Source organism: Mauremys reevesii, unplaced genomic scaffold (assembly GCF_016161935.1).
Source record: "Mauremys reevesii isolate NIE-2019 unplaced genomic scaffold, ASM1616193v1 Contig18, whole genome shotgun sequence".
NCBI lineage: Eukaryota > Metazoa > Chordata > Testudines > Geoemydidae > Mauremys > Mauremys reevesii.
Window position 1 is genome coordinate 591,284 of NW_024100804.1, and position 19,286 is coordinate 610,569.

The 19,286-nt window shown below is 64.7% G+C and overlaps 1 protein-coding gene across 1 annotated transcript; it reads right to left on the minus strand.

The window, feature by feature from the left end:
* Positions 1-343: 343 nt before the first annotated feature.
* LOC120393300 (class I histocompatibility antigen, F10 alpha chain-like) lies at positions 344-12,709 on the minus strand. Its single transcript, XM_039517828.1, has 10 exons — positions 12,516-12,709; positions 10,714-10,980; positions 6,460-6,735; positions 5,820-6,095; positions 3,288-3,407; positions 2,913-2,945; positions 2,201-2,233; positions 1,702-1,725; positions 1,129-1,161; positions 344-659 (listed from the first exon to the last, which is right to left on the minus strand). Exons 1-10 carry the CDS (start codon positions 12,580-12,582, stop codon positions 544-546), a joined length of 1,245 nt encoding a protein of 414 aa, XP_039373762.1. The 5' UTR covers positions 12,583-12,709; the 3' UTR covers positions 344-543.
* Between the last annotated feature and the right edge of the window lie 6,577 nt (positions 12,710-19,286).

Here is a 19,286-nt window from a genome sequence, read left to right on the forward strand (position 1 = left end):
CTTCTGGGGGTGTCCCAGTGCTGCACAGAGGGTGTTTCCAAAAGCAGGTGCTGGCTTCTAAGCCCCGAGGCCGTCAGTGTCTGAGCTTCCCTAGGGAGCCCACTGGACACGTTTATTGTCCTTGGGGCTGGCTCCCAGCCCCTCTCCAAGGGCTGCAGCTGCCTGGAGGTGCTGCTCCCGCCTTCCTCATTCACAGCTCGCTCATTCAACAGGGCAATTGATTAAAGGGGGGGCGGATCTTATTCTACTCCTAGTGAAAAGACATTTTTTAACATTATACCAAGGCTCAGTACAAAGTTTTCTTTACAGGGATCTGATACAGAGTTGTAGGAGAACAGAGGCATAATACAAAGGCATAGGAAAGTTACGTGAAGATGCTTAATGCAGAGATTTATCCACAAACCCACCACGGCCCCGCGAGGCAGCCGAGCGTCGCACCCGGGGCCTGGGCGCTGAGGCAGAGGGAAAGGGTGAGGGATTCAGTCCAGGTCACACGGGCAGTCAGCGGCTGAGGGGGGGGGAGACCCCAGGAACGACTCCAGCCTAGACGATGCCCGCTGGGGTGTCCCCGTCGTCGGGCGGGGCAGGAACACCCACTGCGAGGAGCTGCTGAGCTTCTGGATGGAGACTGGTCACTCCCACACTTGTGGCTGCCGACCCTGCAGGACCGAGATACAGGGAGTTGGGGGGAGCCCAGAGCCCCCCCTTTTCTGGCAGCCCCCATGCCCCCCTTTTCTGGCAGTGCCCCCCAGTGCACCCCCTTTTTCTACTGGTGCCTCTGCAGGAGCCATGTCTGTTCATAGGGTTCAGGGCTGACACCGGAGAGGGGGCTCCCCCCACCCTCAGGCCGTTCTCCAGACCCCCCCGCAGCAGGGCCAGATGGGGTGAGACGCTCCACACCCAGCAGGGTCGCTCCCAGCTCTGCCTGGGCAGGGGGGGGGGAAAGAGGAGGGAGTTCCCAGGAGGGTTCATTGCTCCCCACCGCGGGGAGTAGGCGCTCAGACTCCCCCGCTCTGCCCCCAGGCTGGTCTGCTAGAGGAGCAGGGCCTGGGGGGCTCTGGGCCTATGGCCGGGGGGAGCCGCACGCCCAGAGAGCAGCCAGCGCCCTGGGCTGGAGTCACCACTTACCTAGCGAGCCGGTGTCACACCCGGAGTCGCTGCCTGTGGGAGGGAGAAGGGGGTTAGCTCTGCCGGGGGCTGGTTCCTGGCCGATCCCCCCACCCCGCGCCACTGGGATCAGACTGGGGTGAGCAGAACGTCTCGGAGGCCCAGAAATGGCCCAGCCCAGGCAGGGACCATGGGAAGGGATCAGAAAGGGGGCAGGGGCCGGGGCCAGGCAGACCCAGTTCTGGGGTAACAATCCCCCTAACGCACCAGGGCTGGAGGATGGGGTGGGGGAGCGCAGGGACCCCAGCTGGGGCGGGAATGGCCGGGGGGGTCAGGATCTGAGGGTCTTGGTATCTGGGTCCCAGCCCAGCTCTGCTGTGCGGGGGTCATCCTCAGCCCCACTCCTGTCCCAGTTCATATAGGGGCTGAGGTACAATGAGCCCTCAGACATTGCCGGGCTGCAGCCCCCTCCCCACACAACCTCCCCCACCCGAGTCCCGGGCACCCCGGGTCAGGCCTGGGGAAGGCGTCTCCCCATAGAGGTCTCTGTGACCGCAGCCGATCCCCAAGGGGGCTGGACCACCCAGCACTTACCCCTGCTGGATCCTTTGTGGCTGGCTGTGGGGAGAAGGGGACAGGGTCAGCGTCTCCGAGCCCAGGGGGTGAGTGTGCTCCCGGGGTCACGGCCCCCCTCGGAGGGGTTCCAGCCCCACCCATCCTGTTAGACCCACCCCTTCCCGGGGGAGCTGCCTTGGGACCCAGGGACCATCGCTGCCGGCTCGGCCTGGGGGGCCCTGACCCCGAGGCTGGGAGAGGAAGGGCCCACGTGGCAGGGCCCCAGCGGTGGGATCTCAGGGACCGTCCCTCCCAGCTCTGCCAGGGGGAGCCTGGCCCCAGAGAGGGGAAAGGAGGGGCCCCTGGTTACCTGCTCTGCTCACAGATGACCCTCCTGGGGGGGGTGGGGGTGAATCGCCAAGTCCCATTCACACCCCCCGCAGAGATCCCACCCCCACCTGGTCTCCCTGCTGGGGCCTCTGACCGGGAACTGAAGGGTTAACGGGTCACCCCTCCTGCTCCATCATTAACCCCTTACCTTCCGGAGAGGAGCTGGAGTCCCGGTTGCCCTCTGTGGGGGGAGAAGGGGGGTTAGTGTCTCCTGAACACTGGCGAGGCAGACGTCTCCCTAGGAATCAATTACACCCTCCCCCCGCCCCCCAGGCTCACCTCCCCCCAGCCTGCCCCAGACAGGGAACAGCATCACCCAGAGCTGCCCCGGGCAGAGCCAGCTGGGACGAAGTGGGACTGTTTTTAATGTTTCCTCTGAATACTGTGTGGGTGCCTCAGTTTCCCCTTTGCAGTTCTTAAGTCTTCAGGGTGCATAGATGGCCGACACTCTGTCTCCTGGCAACAAATGGTCAGGACCCTTCCCCCCTGCAAGGAAATAGCTAAAGGTGAACAAAGAGATCAGGTGACCTCCTGGCCTGGGAAAGAGACAAAGGCCAGAGGAGGAGGGGCTGGAGGAGGTTTCAGTCTGGAGCTGGCTGGGGAGGAGGAGTGAGGGGCAGACGTGGGGGTCTGGCTCGCTGCCCCCCAGGATGGACCCAGCTGAGGGGTCCGGTTCTCTGTACCTACAAGCTCTCTGCACCCCGCAGAGCCGGGAGCACGTCGCGCGACACAGGGGATTGCGGGTGACTGGCTGAGCAGGGGGCGATGGGGTGTTAGCGCCCGGTCCCAGGGGAGGGTTCCCGAGCTGGGCCGTGCCCCCTCCCCACACCTGCCAGCAGCCAGGACGGGCTCACACTCACCCTGAGCTGGGGTGTATCCGGCTCCGGTTTTCCCTGCAGAGAGAAGGCAGATCGCAGTGAGTGCGGCCGCTCCCGAGGCAGGAACCGGCTCCGATCCGTGTTCCCGGCCCAGCACAGACCCCGGGGGCTCAGGGCGCGACTCAGTGTCCCGGGGGAAGCCGGGCGTAAGGAAGGGAACAGAGAGACCCAGCGCCATCCGCCCCATCTCTGGCTATGCCCCGCAGCAGCCCCCAGCGGGGTCTCTGGCCCAGCCCCCCGCGGGGCAGTCACCCAGTGACACAGCCCCAACACAGGGGTCCCCCTCCAGATTGCTGCAGCCCCCGGGCCCCATCGCACGCCCCACGCTGAGAGGTGGCACCACCGGCCCCCCATTACCTGAGCGCCGCCTCCTCCAGAGAACAAACCCGGCTGCCCCAGCGAGCAGGGCAGCGACAGCGACAGCGACAGCGACGGCCCCAATCAGCGCAGGGAGCAGGGCCGAGCGGGACGGGGGCTCTGCAAGGGAGCAGGGGGTGAGAGACCCCCCCAAACACCATGTCCTTCCCATCCCCCAGTCGCACCCCCCAGGGCTGTCTCTTTACCCTGCCCCATGCGCCGTACCCCGCGGTGAGTCTGTTCCGGGAACGTCCCTTATTCTGCAAACCCCGGCGGCCAGGGGAAGCGGGCGCCCCTCCCTGCTCCTTCCCGAGCGTCGCTCCTCCCCGGGGCCCAGGCCTCGCGTTCCCTTTTCAATCCTTTGTTAAACTCCCGCTAACTCACAGGGGCCTGGCACCAGGCTCGCCGTGTTCCCAACCCCGTTCCACCCCCAGCCAACGTTTCAGTGCCCGGGACCCCGGCCAGGGCTGGGATCCCGGCTGGCTCCGCGGTCACACCACGGCCAGGGCTGGGATCCCGGCTGGCTCCGCGGTCACACCCCGGCCCAGCTGGGATCCAGGCTGGCTCCGCGGTCACACCCCGGCCCGGGCTGGGATCCAGGCTGGCTCCGCGGTCACACCCCGGCCCAGGCTGGGATCCAGGCTGGCTCCGCGGTCACACCCCGGCCAGGGTTGGGATCCCGGCTGGCTCCGCGGTCACACCCCGGCCCAGCTGGGATCCCGGCTGGCTCCGCGGTCACACCCGGCCGGGCTGGGATCCCGGCTGGCTCCGGTCACACCCGGCCAGGGCTGGGATCCGGGCTGGCTCCAGGGTCACACCCCGGCCCGGCTGGGATCCCGGCTGGCTCCGCGGTCACACCCGGCCCGGGCTGGGATCCCGGCTGGCTCACGGTCACACCCGGCCCAGCTGGGATCCCGGCTGGCTCAGCGGTCAAACCCCGGCCCGGCTGGCATCCAGGCTGGCTCGCGGTCACACCCAGCCAGGGCTGGGATCCCGGCTGGCTCGCGGTCACACCCGGCCCAGCTGGGATCCAGGCTGGCTCCGCGGTCACACCCCGGCCCGGGTGGGATCCAGGCTGGCTCCGCGGTCACACCCCGGCCCAGCTGGGATCCAGGCTGGCTCGCGGTCACACCCGGCCCGGGCTGGGATCCCGGCTGGCTCGCGGTCACACCCGGCCAGGGCTGGGATCCCAGGCTGGCTCCGGTCACACCCGGCCCGGCTGGGATCCCGGCTGGCTCCGCGGTCACACCCGGCCCGGGTGGGATCCAGGCTGGCTCAGCGGTCACACCCGGCCCGGCTGGGATCCCGGCTGGCTCCATGGTCACACCCGGCCAGGGCTGGGATCCCGGCTGGCTCCAGTCACACCCGGCCAGGGCTGGGATCCCGGCTGGCTCCGGTCACACCCGGCCAGGGCTGGGAGCCCGGCTGGCTGCGCGGTCACACCCCGGCCAGGGCTGGGATCCCGGCTGGCTCCGCGGTCACACCCCGGCCAGGGCTGGGATCCTGGCTGGCTCCATGGTCACACCCCGGCCAGGGCTGGGATCCCGGCTGGCTCCGCGGTCACACCCCGGCCAGGGCTGGGATCCCGGCTGGCTCCGCGGTCACACCCCGGCCCGGCTGGGATCCCGGCTGGCTCCGCGGTCACACCCCGGCCCAGCTGGGATCCCGGCTGGCTCGCGGTCACACCCGGCCAGGGCTGGGATCCCGGCTGGCTCATGTCACACCCGGCCCAGCTGGGATCCCGGCTGGCTCAGCGGTCACACCCGGCCCAGCTGGGATCCAGGCTGGCTCCGCGGTCACACCCGGCCCGGCTGGGATCCCGGCTGGCTCGCGGTCACACCCGGCCCGGCTGGGATCCCGGCTGGCTCGCGGTCACACCCGGCCCGGCTGGGATCCCGGCTGGCTCGCGGTCACACCCGGCCAGGGCTGGGATCCCGGCTGGCTCCAGCGGTCACACCCGGCCCAGCTGGGATCCCGGCTGGCTCCACGGTCACACCCGGCCCAGCTGGGATCCAGGCTGGCTCATGTCACACCCGGCCCGGGTGGGATCCAGGCTGGCTCCGCGGTCACACCCCGGCCCGGCTGGGATCCCGGCTGGCTCCGCGGTCACACCCCGGCCCGGCTGGGATCCCGGCTGGCTCCGCGGTCACACCCCGGCCCAGCTGGGATCCCGGCTGGCTCCGCGGTCACACCCCGGCCCGGCTGGGACCCAGGCTGGCTCCGCGGTCACACCCCGGCCCGGCTGGGATCCAGGCTGGCTCCACAGTCACACCCCCGCCCGGGCTGGCTCCGCGGTCACACCCCGCTTCATTTATCAGCTCCCTCTGGCTTTCCAGGGTGCCCCCTCCCCTCTGGTTCCTGTCTTAGCGAGCTCCCCCGCTAGCCACAGGCCCTGCCTGTCCTGCAGCTTCGCTCATTTTCTCCACCTGGGGAGGTAAGCGGAGTGTGTTACCAGTGGGGCTGTAGGGCCAGTCGCCCTGTGACACCCCCCCCCATTTCATCCAGCGTCCAGACACACACACCCAGCCTCACCCCACACGGCGATGAGCGGCTCGGCCAGGCTCTCGTGCTCCACACGGCAGCGGTACAGGCCTCTCTCCCGGGGGTCGATCTCCACCGTGGCCCAGGCGTGGTAGGTCCCGTCCCCGTTGGGCAGGACCCCCCCTCGCCACGTCTCCTGCTCGCTGCTCTCCCCGTGTCGCAGCCAGCTCAGGGCGATGTCCCGGGGGTAGAAGCCGTGGGCCCGGCAGCAGAGGGTGGTGGGGCCGCCGGGGGCGTCTCTGCCGGTGACCCGCACGGCCGGGCGCTCTGGGGAGACGAGGGGGCAGAGGGGGAGTCACGGGGTTAGGGCCACTGAGCAGCACCCGGGTCCCTTAGCCCCCCCCATGGTCCAGACGTTGGAAAGCAGGAGAGGTCAGAGCCAGGGAAACACCCCACAGGGACCTGCCCCGCACAGGAGCCCAGGGGAGATGGGACCTGCCAGGGGAGGGGTCTCTGCACCCTGCCGGCATGGCACAGAAGGGGACCCCCCCAAAAGGCTCAGCTGACCTCTGGGGATCTTGCCCTGTAACCCAGCCCTGGTCAATATAATTCGTGTCTCAGACAGGCCAGGGAGTGGGGGAGTCTCTGCAGGGGGGTCCCCCCACCCGGGTGGGCTCCCTGCCCCCCTCACCTCTCCTCTGCAGCGTCTCCTTCCCGTAGTCCAGGTATTTCTGCAGCCACTCGACGCATTTCCGCTCCAGATAGTCCCGCTGCTGCTGGCTCAGGTGCCGGTCGGCCTCCATCTTCCCCTTGGTGACCTCGGCCTCCTTGCTGGGCGCCACCCAGGTGTGGGTGCGGGTGTCGTAGGAGAGGAAATCCCGCCCGTCGTAGCCATACTGCCGGAAGCCCCCCGTGCCGCCGTCCGCCCGCCGCTGGCAGCCGTACATGTACTGGAAGGTGTGCTGGCCTGGAGAGACGCGCGGAGCCGGGTGAGGCCGCAGATCCGGCCACGGCGCCTGACGCGGCTCGTTAGACCTGACTCGGGGCCATGGCCCCTCAGCCCCTCGCTGCCCCCACGGCCCCTCGCTGCCCCCACAGCCCCTTACTGCCCTCACAATCCCTCGCAGCCCCTCACTGCCCCTGAGCCCCTCACTGCCCCCACAATCCCTTGCTGCCCCCACAGCCCCTCGCTGCCCCCACGGCCCCTCGCTGCCCCCACGGCCCCTCACTGTCCCTTGCTGCCCCCATGACCTCGCCGCCGCAGACAACCCCAGGGCGAGTCACTTGTGTTGCTACTGAACTCAGTGCGGAGCGAGGGTCGGGGACACGGCTCAGCTGGGGGCTGGGGTTAAGGTTGGGAACGTGGCTCAGCCAGGGCGAGGGTCGGGGACACGGCTCGGCTGGGGGCTGGGGTTAAGGTTGGGAACGCGGCTCAGCCAGGACGAGGGTCGGGGACACGGCTCAGCTGGGGGCTGGGGTTAAGGTTGGGAACGTGGCTCAGCCAGGGCGAGGGTCGGGGACACGGCTCAGCTGGGGGCTGGGGGCTGGGGTTAAGGTTGGGAACGTGGCTCAGCCAGGGCGAGGGTCGGGGACACGGCTCGGCTGGGGGCTGGGGTTAAGGTTGGGAACGTGGCTCAGCCAGGGCGAGGGTCGGGGACACAGCTCGGCTGGGGGCTGGGGGCGGGGGTGGAGTTTGGGAACGTGGCACAGCCAGGACGAGGGTCGGGGACACGGCTCGGCTGGGGGCTGGGGGCTGGGGTTAAGGTTGGGAACGTGGCTCAGCCAGGACGAGGGTCGGGGACACGGCTCGGCTGGGGGCTGGGGTTAAGGTTGGGAACGCGGCTCAGCCAGGACGAGGGTCGGGGACACGGCTCGGCTGGGGGCTGGGGTTAAGGTTGAGAACGTGGCTCAGCCAGGCGAGGGTCGGGGACACGGCTCGGCTGGGGCTGGGGCTGGGGTTAAGGTTGGGAACGTGGCTCAGCCAGGGCGAGGGTCGGGGACACGGCTCGGCTGGGGGCTGGGGTTAAGGTTGGGAACGTGGCTCAGCCGGGATGAGGGTCGGGGACACGGCTCGGCTGGGGGCTGGGGTTAAGGTTGGGAACGTGGCTCAGCCGGGACGAGGGTCGGGGACACGGCTCGGCTGGGGGCTGGGGTTAAGGTTGGGAACGTGGCTCAACCAGGGCAAGGGTCGGGGACACGGCTCGGCTGGGGGCTGGGGTTAAGGTTGGGAACGTGGCTCAGCCCGGAGGAGGGTCGGGGACACGGCTCGGCTGGGGGCTGGGGTTAAGGTTGGGAACGTGGCTCAGCCGGGACGAGGGTCGGGGACACGGCTCGGCTGGGGGCTGGGGTTAAGGTTGGGAACGTGGCTCAGCCAGGGCGAGGGTCGGGGACACGGCTCAGCTGGGGGCTGGGGTTAAGGTTGGGAACGTGGCTCAGCCAGGCGAGGGTCGGGGACACGGCTCAGCTGGGGCTGGGGGCTGGGGTTAAGGTTGGGAACGTGGCTCAGCCAGGCGAGGGTCGGGGACACGGCTCGGCTGGGGCTGGGGTTAAGGTTGGGAACGTGGCTCAGCCAGGCGAGGGTCGGGGACACAGCTCGGCTGGGGCTGGGGCTGGGGTTAAGGTTGGGAACGTGGCTCAGCCAGGACGAGGGTCGGGGACACGGCTGGGCTGGGGGCTGGGGTTAAGGTTGGGAACGTGGCTCAGCCAGGGCGAGGGTCGGGGACACGGCTCGGCTGGGGGCTGGGGTTAAGGTTGGGAACGCGGCTCAGCCAGGACGAGGGTCGGGGACACGGCTCGGCTGGGGCTGGGGTTAAGGTTGAGAACGTGGCTCAGCCAGGCGAGGGTCGGGGACACGGCTCGGCTGGGGGCTGGGGGCTGGGGTTAAGGTTGGGAACGTGGCTCAGCCAGGGCGAGGGTCGGGGACACGGCTCGGCTGGGGGCTGGGGTTAAGGTTGGGAACGTGGCTCAGCCGGGATGAGGGTCGGGGACACGGCTCGGCTGGGGGCTGGGGTTAAGGTTGGGAACGTGGCTCAGCCGGGGCGAGGGTCGGGGACACGGCTCGGCTGGGGCTGGGGTTAAGGTTGGGAACGTGGCTCAACCAGGGCAAGGGTCGGCGACACGGCTCAGCTGGGGGCTGGGGTGAAGGTTGGAAGCGGGGATCATCCGGGATGCGGGTCGGGGACACAGCTCGGCTGGGGGCTGGGGTTAAGGTTGGGACCGTGGCTCAGCCGGGACGAGGGTCGGGGACACGGCTCGGCTGGGGGCTGGGGTTAAGGTTGGGAACGTGGCTCAGCCAGGCGAGGGTCGGGACACGGCTCGGCTGGGGCTGGGGTTAAGGTTGGGAACGAGGCTCAGCCAGGACGAGGGTCGGGGACACGGCTCGGCTGGGGCTGGGGGCTGGGGTTAAGGTTGGGAACGTGGCTCAGCCAGGCGAGGGTCGGGGACACGGCTCGGCTGGGGCTGGGGCTGGGGTTAAGGTTGGGAACGTGGCTCAGCCAGGGCGAGGGTCGGGGACACGGCTCAGCTGGGGGCTGGGGTTAAGGTTGGGAACGTGGCTCAGCCAGGGCGAGGGTCGGGGACACGGCTCGGCTGGGGGCTGGGGGCTGGGGTTAAGGTTGGGAACGTGGCTCAGCCGGGACGAGGGTCGGGGCGATGGCTTGGCCCGGGGTCGGATCACCGTTAGCCCTGGGGCCGGGGGCCGGTCACGGCTCAGCCAGGAGTCAGACAAGGGTCACTGTTAGCCCAGGGGTCGGGCCCGGGTCACAGCTCTGCTCAGCGCTGGGGCTGGGGCTGGGGGTACCCTGAGGCCGGGGCTGGGGTGATGGCTGGTTCCTCCTCTGCCCAGGGTGACGGGCACTGCCCCGCGCAGGGCGAGGGCTGGGGAGTCTTACGGCCAGCGCTGGGGCTGGGACTGGGGTTACGGTCACTGCTCAGCCGAGAGCTACGGTCCCTGCTGGGCCCGGGGACGGGGGTCTCTGCTGGGGATGGGGACAAGGCATGGGGTCACTTCCAGGCCTGGTGACGGGGTCACCACGGGGATAAGAGTCTGTGCTAGGCCCAGGGTCACTGCCAGGTCTGGGGACAGGATCACCATGGGTATGAGGGTCTGTGCTAGGCCCGGGGTCACTGCCAGGGATGGGAACAAGGGACAGGGTCACCGCCAGACCTGGGGATGGGGGATGGAGGGCAACTAAAATGATTAGGGGTTTAGAGAGGGTCCCATACGAGGAAAGATGAAAGAGGCCAGGACTCTTCAGTTTGGAAAAGAGGAGACTAAGGGGGGACATGATAGAGGTCTATAAAATCATGAGTGATGTTGAGAAAGTGGTTAAGGAAAAGTTATTTACTTATTCCCATAATACAAGAACTAGGGGCCACCAAATGAAATTAATAGGCAGCAGGTTTAAAACAAATAAAAGGAAGTTCTTCTTCACGCAGCGCACAGTCAACTTGTGGAACTCCTTACCTGAGGAGGTTGTGAAGGCTGGACTATAACAATGTTTAAAAGGGGACTGGATAAATTCATGGTGGCTAAGTCCATAAATGGCTATTAGCCAGGATGGGTAAGAATGGTGTCCCTAGCCTCTGTTCGTCAGAGGACGGAGATGGATGGCAGGAGAGAGATCACTTGATCATTGCCCGTTAGGTTCACTCCCTGTGGGGCACCTGGCATTGGCCACTGTCGGTAGACAGATACTGGGCTAGATGGACCTTTGGTCTGACCCGGTACGGCCGTTCTTATGTTCTTATGCTTAGGCCCAGGGATATGGGACAGGGTCACCACTGGGCCTGGGGTCACCACAGGGACCAGGGATGGAGGATGGAGACAGAACAGAGTCTCTCCTAGGGCCCGGGCTCTGGGGTCCCTCCTAGGCCCAGGCTCTGGGGTCCCTCCTAGGGCCCGGGCTCTGGGGTCACCGCCAGGCCCCACGCCCCGGCCCCTCACCCCTGCTCTGGTTGTAGCGCTCCATGGCGATGCGGACGTTGCCGTTGAAGGCCTCCTGCCAGCCCTTGGCGATCCAGGTCTGCCGGTCCCAGTACTCGGGCCCCTCGGCCTGGATCCAGGGGGCGCGGGGTTGGGCCACCTTCCCCTCGCTGTCGAAATGGAAGAAGAGCTGGTCGTCCAGGTACCCGACCACGGTGAACTGGGGCAGCCCCAGGCCGGGCTCCGACACTGCCGTGTAGAAATAGCGCAGCGAGTGCGGGCCTGGGTCTGCGGGGGGAGAGAGAGAGAGAGAGAGAGACCCCCCCGTCAGCCAGCAGCCCCCTTCCCCGCCCAGCCCCCAGGGCGAGCCGGGACCCCACCCCACACTGCAGGGCGGAGAGAGACCCCCCCCGTCAGCCAGCAGCCTCCTTCCCCGTCCAGCCCCCAGGGCGAGCCGGGACCCACCCCACACTGCAGAGGGGGGGAGACCCCCCTCCCCATCAGCCAGCAGCCCCCTTCCCCGCCCAGCCCCCAGGGTGAGCTGGGACCCCACCCCACACTGCAGGGGGGAGAGAGACCCCCCTCCCCACCAGCCAGCAGCCCCCTTCCGCACCCAGCCCCCAGGGCGAGCCGGGACCCCACCCCACACTGCAGGGGGGGGCAGAGACCCCCCCCAGCAGCCAGCAGCCCCCATCCCCGTCCAGCCCCCCGGGCGACCCGGGACCCCCCCCACACTGCGGGGAGACCCCATCAGCCAGCAACCCCTTCCCGCCCAGCCCCAGGGTGAGCTGGGACCCCACCCCACACTGCAGGGGAGAGACCCCATCAGCCAGCAGCCCCTTCCCGCCCAGCCCCCAGGGCGAGCCGGGACCCCACCCCACACTGCAGGGGGGGGGGCAGAGACCCCCCCATCAGCCAGCAGCCCCCTTCCCCGTCCAGCCCCCAGGGCGAGCCGGGACCCCACCCCATACTGCGAGGGGGTAGATGGGGCCTCACTCTCTGCTGGGCCAGAGGTCCATGCAGTGCCCAGCGTGACGGGGTGGGAGGGGGCTAATCTCAGTTGAGCAGGGTCTGCGCAGCGTCTGGCATGACCAGGCCCCTCATCCTGACTTCTGGTCCCCATAAACCTTCATTAGCAGCAGCAATTAGTGTCTGGCAGCCTCACCCACCTCGCGCTGGGCGCTCGCCAGACGGGGGATCGAAACCACGGGGGGCGGGGGGGGGGCTAGGCAGGGTGTCTGGGGAGCAGCCGTCCCCGCAAAATCCAGTGTCCCACAGGGAGGGGGCAAAGCGGGGGATGGGAGGGGACACTGAGGCACAGCCAGAGGTTGTGACATGCCTAATGGCGGGGGGCAGGAGGTGGGGCAGGGCTGACCCTGAACCAGGGGTTCCTACAAACACAGACTGAGCACGGATGGGAGGGGAGCCCTGTTCCCTGTACCCCCCTCCCCTCGTAACAACTGGCAGGGATTCCCCACGCCCCCCAGCCATACTCCCCAGCCATACTCCTCCCCAGGACACCCCCTCGTTCCCCAGGACGCCCGGCTATGGGGGTCGGGGGGTCCCAGTGCCCAGCTAGCCACCCGGGCTCGATTCTGGGCTCACATTAGTTTTACACCCCCCGGTCTCAGCGGCTCACTCCTGATTCACAGCCAGGCGGCCGAGAGCAGAACCGGGCCCTGGGGGGGGGTCTGCATTCGATCCCCCCAAACCCCTCACCCCAATACAAGCATTTCCTGCCCCCTGGCCCATCCCCCTCGATGCCCCCCAGCACAGGATCCCGCCCCTCCCCCCGAGCTGGGGGGTAGCACCCCAATACTCACGGGAACAGCCCCCTGGGATGGCGAAGACCCCCAGCAGGAGGAGGGGGAGGGGGCCAGGCACAGCCATGCTGAGCCCAGTCGCTCTCCCCCCTACATCGGCCGGGACGCTCCCCACTGGGCTCCCGAGCAGAGCGACTCTCTGGGTGCACCTTGTCCCTGGCCTCGTCCCCGGGACTTTGCCCCAGGAAGGGCTGGGCCAGCCGAGAAAGCCCCACGAGGGAGCGGCTGCCCCATCCCCTGGGACCCAGCAGAGCCCGTCTGCCAGCTGGAGACGGAAAGTGAAAGTGTCCCAGAGGGTGGCACCTCCCCCCATAGGGTAAACACCTGGCTGGGCAGGGAGGTGTAATGGTTACAGCCAGGGAGGGGCTGGGAGACAGGACTCCTGGGTTCTCTCCCCGGCTCTGGGAGGGGGGTGGGGGCTGTGGGTTAGAGCAGGGGGACTGGGAGCCAGGACTCCTGGGTTCTCTCCCCGGCTCGGGGAGGGGAGTGGGGGCTGGGGGGTTGGAGCAGCGGGGCTGGGAGCCAGGACTCCTGGGTTCTCTCCCCGGCTCTGGGAGGGGTGGGGCTGTGGGTTAGAGCAGGGGGGCTGGGAGCCAGGACTCCTGGGTTCTCTCCCTGGCTCTGGGAGGGGGGTGGGGGCTGGTGGTTAGAGCGGGGGCGCTGGGAGCCAGGACTCCTGGGTTCTCTCCCCAGCTCTGGGAGGGGAGTGGGGGCTGGTGGTTAGAGCGGGGGCGCTGGGAGCCAGGACTCCTGGGTTCTCTCCCCGGCTCTGGGAGGGGAGTGGGAGCTAGTGGTTAGAGCAGGGGAGGGGCTGGGAGCCAGGAGGGGAGGGGAACAGCCTTTGGCCCCCAGTGTCTGGGTCTGGCCCAGCAGCAGTTGCCCGCGGGGGCTCTGGCTCAGCCAGTCTCACAGCGCTGGGGTCTGGATGCTGCCCCCCTGGGTGGCAGGGCCCAGCCGGCTCACGATCCCCCATCCCAGGCCCCCTACCTGCGCGTCTTTCTACAGCGACAGTCACCCCAGTGCCCAGCCCCAGAGGGGTGCCCGGCTCCGGGAGCAGGGGGGTGAGGGGGATCCCAGAATCCCCTCCCCTGTTACGGGTCAGTCCCCATCACCCATGAGCCGGGCTCACCCCCTCCCTCCAAACGCCCCTCGTACCCCAGCCAGCAACCACCCCCCGGCCTCACCCCACACAGCGACCCAGAGTGAGGGGCCCAGAGGATCACAGGGGCAGGGGTGGGAGGAGGGGCAGGCTGGAGGCAGAATGGGGGTGAGTGTCCCCTGGGTTCCTGGCCCCCCCTCAGTTCCTGGCCCCCCTCACCTCTCCACTGCAGCGTCCCCCCCACACATCCTCCAGGTGTTTCCTGAGCCCCTCACAGACCCACTCCAGGCTCAGCCTCGTTCCATTGGCATGAGGGGGGGGGGTTCGCTCTCCTCACCCCCAGCCCAGCAGGGGGGTCGGGGCTGTAGCCTCCCCGTCATGTGCTGTGGGACCCCCCTCCCGGTGCTGCCGGCCGCCCGGCTCACCTGGCCGGGCCTGTGCTGGAGGGCGAGAGGGTCTGGAACCCACCCGGGGGGGGGGCACCAGCCTGCACCGACCCCCCCATCCAACCCCCCAGACCTTGGGGGAAAGGCGGCTCTGGGCCCAGCCGTACCCGGCCGGCTCCCGTCCCTGCCTCAGGGTGAACCAGATCTGAGCTCGGGGTACAAACCCCAGCCTGGCTCCAGGGGTCGCTCTGCCCCATTCACACTAACCCCCCGGCATCCTCCAGCCCTCAGCGCTCGCTTAGCCTTCGATGTTACCCAGCAGGAATGCACAGGCCTGTGTCCTGCAATACCGGGGGGCCCTTAGCCTACAGGGAGGGTCCCCTGCCACCCAGCGCCCCCATTTCAGGCAGCCTGCACCCGTGACGGGATCCCCCCTTGGCCCAGACCCTGCAGCCCACTGGAGAGATGCTGGGGTCTCTGCCCTGGACTCACACCCAGTCTCCAGGTAAGTGACTCCCCCGACGGTCCCGTTCAGCAGCGCACTTTGCCCGTTCATCACCCCCAATCTCCCATCCCGCCCCACAGCGCCCGATCCACCGTCTGTGCCGTGGGACGAAGCTCCCCAGACCCTCACGGGGAGGAGACCCCCAGGAGCAGCTCTCTGAGCTCTGCACTCTCTGGTTTCGTGTTCACTGGGATGGTGAGAATCCCTCCTCCCCCAGCCCCAAAGCGCCCGGAGAACAGACTAAGCTGCATGACAGGGGAACCCCCCCCCCCCCGGCAGGGACTGGCTGAGGGGAGACGTCGCTCCAGCAGGGACAGAGACACCCCCAGTCCGGTCACTGTGTGTGGAGGGCAGCTCAGCGGGGCGGTCAGTGAATTCGGGGGGCAGAGCTGCTGGGGGCTGGGCCATCCAGCTAGGGAAGGGGTTAAAATTAAGTAGCCTTTACACAGCTCTGAGAGACGCTCACTGCACCAGGGAGCTGGGCTAGTCCTGGCCCTGCTCCGTGCCTCAGTTTCCCCTCTGTAGGAGAAGGATGACAATACCCACCTCTGTGACGAGCTTGGAGATCTGTGGGTGACAAGCCCTGTGGAGGGGCTGAGAACCGACCAGGGGCTGCAGGACTGGGCCCCAGATTTGAGGCATTTATATAACAAGTAGCCATAGCGATGAAACAAGCCTTTATTTCCAGGGTACAAACATCCCATCTGTAACTAGCAGACGGGCTCTGGAGATCACATCGCTGTTTGCAGAAACCTCCATCCTGTGCATTACAATAGGGCCAGCCAGTCACAGCCCAGGGCCCCGGTGCCAGGCGCTGGACAGACACGCCCTGCCCCAAGGAGCTGGCAATCTACACAGACAGCACAGTGATGCAGCAGGGGACACTGAGGCACAGAGATGGCAAATGCCGTGTCCACGTTCACCCAGTGGCAGGGCTGAGAATAGAACCGGAGTCTCCTGAGGTTAGGGCCGGATCCTATTCCCCACCCGCCTTTGGGCTAAGTTCCTGTGCCAGAAACACACAGCTACGAAGCCATGTCAGTGGCTTGCCGGGACCTGGGTTCCACCCATCCTGGGCTCATCACTGACTCCCGGTGCCAGGCAGAAGCAATTCAGCCATGGAGTTAACCCCGGGTGAAGGATCTGTTGTGGGGGGGGGGGGGGGGGTGGCAAACGGGAGAACACCAGGCACGTTAAGGATGAAGCTCAAGGGGTTACAAGGAGTAACTCAGTCAGGGGTCTGGTTCTGGGCATTTGTGTCCCAAACCCAGAACCACCGGGAGGTCGCACTAGGTTATCAAGAGTCACTGAGAGCAGGCCATAAAACACCAGGGAAAGGCTGTTGTTTCAATGCCGTGCACAACTGGCCTGTGGAACTCACTGCCACAGGATGCAGCCGACACTAAGAGCTTAGCAGGACTGGACGCTCCTGTGGCTAAGGAGAGCATCCAACGCCAAGTGGTTTTTAAAAAACTGAGCCCTAGAAACAGGTTATTCCACAATTTTCCACCAGGGGGCACCCTACACCTGGAGCAGCTGGCACTGGCCACTGGCCGAGACGGGATACCGGGGTAGATGGGCCTGTGGCAGGGCCATGCCCCCTTGTGGCACAGCGCAGCCCTGCAGGCTCCTTGCCCTCAGTCCCCTGCCAGTTCCCCCAGTAACGCGTTCGCTGCCGAGTACTCAGCGCAACGTTCCCCTTCCCGGGGCGCTGTGTGCCGAGTCTATGAAATAGCCTCTGTTGGCCCTCCCGGCCTAGACCCTTCCCTCTTGGGGTTCCCAGCTCCGGGTTCCCAGGCCCCTCTGAGCCAGGGAGCCTGTCTGTGCCCCTGCAGCCCCTGGCCTCTCTGGGGAGGCTTTTCCACGGGCCACCTCCTGCCCTGATCCCACAGCTCATCCCCCTGGTAGGGATCCCCCCAGCCCTCCTCCGTGGGGCTGTGCACTGATTCCCACGGCACCCCGGCCCACCAGTGTCTGGGTTCCAGCCCCCCACGAACCGCTCCCCTCGCCCGGCCCAGAGCCAGCTAACAGCCGGGTTTTCTCCTTGTCAGGCCCAGAGGGTTAAATCTCACCCCTGAACAGGCAGCGTTGATGTTCGGTCTAATGGAACAGCTGGCGCGAAACCAGGCCCAGACCAGGCTAAAGGGCAGAATCACCTTTCCCTGAACCTGCACTGTCCTAAAGACTAGCTGCCTTTCCCCTCCTCCTTCCTGAGCCAGAGCCCGAGCCCCTGGAGCCAGGGACTGAGTCACTTCTCTCTGACGCCGGCATAGAGCAGTGAGACGAGATAGCAACCGGACACCCCCACGCTCCAGCATTCGAGAGAGTCAGTTACTCCCCCACCCCTCCCTTGTGCCTGGACAGCTCCTACGCGGAAGCCACGATCCTGGGCTAAAACATCGACCGAACTGGGCATAAGATGCAATTCGATCACAGGCTCCAGTCAGGTTTTTGTTTAAACCAAACATGTTCATCGCTCTCGGAAAAGCTGCATGGAAGTTTACAAACAAAGGCCATAGTGTTAAACACAGTCCTAGGAGCGAAGACTCGGCCGTACAAGGCACCACGGTCCAGGAGGGATGAGGTCCCAGCTATTACACCAGATTCCCTTCCTGCTGGGCAGATCTCTCCTCTCTACACTAAAGCAGGCCCTGGTGCCGTTCTTGTAATGTAAACACTCTGAGATGTGAGCCAAGAAGTGAATTAACGTCCAAGTTCACACCAAGGTTCCCAGGTTTGAATTAGAATTTAATTCTCAAGGCAACAACTCTCAATTCTTTTTTTGTAACAAAATCCTACAATTTGCCTGAATACATATACCTACATTTGTGTTTGTAATTGTTCTTTTTTGTTAGCTTTGAAATAGTGTTTGGTATTGGTAGGAGAGTTAATGTAGAAAAGTATCTTTACATTCTACTGATCTAGAAATGATCTATACAGGAATTGTTATTTTAATTATAAATGTGATATTAAACATTATGAGTTAGAAATACAATTTTTGCTTATTTTACAAATGTTTTTAAGTTATTTAGGGTAATGCCTGGGATAGCCAGATTATTTTAGTTACTGGGAATTAGGAGATTGTTTCGATAATAAACCTACAAATTGTTTAAAGTTAGAATCAAATTGGGGAAAATTTATTCTTAAGAGACGGATGGAAAGGCCTCTCCTCGAATTAAAGTTAAGAACAAGCAGAACAAAGAACAAACCTTGAAACTCTGCAATTAAGCAAAACTCCCAGGAAATAATTACCCCGTTACATCAGAAGCTTTCGTTCTGTGCTGAAATGCCGCAGGAAGTAACAACAGAGAGTTGAGCCGAACGACTCGGTCAGTGTATATTTGAATTAACAGCGCTGAAGAAGCCGCTAAGGAATTCCCAGGGGAGGCGGGACGCCCTGGAAAGGTGGATATTTCTGGATCCAGCACGCCAGCTGGGTGGGTAAGAAACATGCCGTGACACTCTGACCTGCCAAGTGGACAAATTTACAATTTGTAACTGAATCTGCACCTGTCCCCAAATCCGGGCCTGCCCAATGGCCGATGATTGACACAATAACTTGACCGTTTTTTGGAACCGAGCCAGCCCCTCAATACAACTGAACAGAAAAATAACTCTATACAAAACGTTGCAAAATCCCAGTTTGTTGGATCTCCCCACTAAGAGACCCGACTCCCTTCCCCTGAGAGCAGCCTTCATCTAAAGCCCCTGAGGTCTGGCAGGCCCGGGCGTCTCGCTCCCGACTCGGGAAGAGCCCTCGTACGTAAGCCAAGGTCAGGAACTCGGCCCTCCCGAGAGGGCGTCTCTTTTAACTAAAAGTCCTTTATGGACGAGAACCTGGGTTTGGGGCCTTACAGGTCTGAAGTCCCAAAACCACAGAACCTGAGGAAAGAAACTGCTTGTCTGACAAGCCAAACCCAACTGTGTAAAACTGCAATAATCAATCCCCATCCCAGCATCGCGCCCGGAGAGTCCGGACACCAAAGGAAGGTGAGAGAACCCCCCTGTGAACTAAAGCACGGGACGAGTGCACCGGCCGTGTTCACTGCGACGGTTCCACGGGGAATTTCTGTGCTTTGCAGGAGCCAGAATTTATCCCTGTAAAGCACAAATCTTCTCTTTTGAGAACCATGGCCTCCCTCGTAGTTCAGATTCGTGTCCCAGAAATCCAGACCGTTGTTCTGGATCATTCCACTGAAATTCTTCAACTTAACAACGTCCACAGATACCAGTAAAATATCCTGGTTCCAAAGAAATGCCGAGCAAAATCACACTAAAAGGTGGGGGAGGGGGGAGATAGAGGCTTGAAATACCCTTCAGATTTGAAATCTCCTAAGAATCTGGACGGAGTTGCAGGGGTAAATGGAACACCCTGTAACAAAGTGCTGGCCCTAAATCCCCGTGGTTGTCTCTCACCCGGAGAGCCCTGTAATTGCACAGACATAACATTTGCATGTTCGGTAGGAGAAGGCTGATCTAACGGACCAACTTACTGAAGCGACTTTGCTGTTGCTAAAAGAACAAACCGTAGGCTCACAATTGTCCTGCTGGGTATTTCTGCAACCGGGGGCTGCCCTGCGTGTTGGGAGAGCTCAGTAGTGATTCCTTGTTTAGTGGTTCAGCTCTGTGTTGTCTTATTTAAACTCAGCTCCTACCGTGAAGTGCTACTGAGAACCAGCAACTTCGTTACGTCACTGGCTCTGCTCTGCCCGGTTTCTCCCCCCCACCCCGCAGCCATCCGGTCTCTGCACGTGTGAGAACTGCCAGAGAGAGGCTGGCTC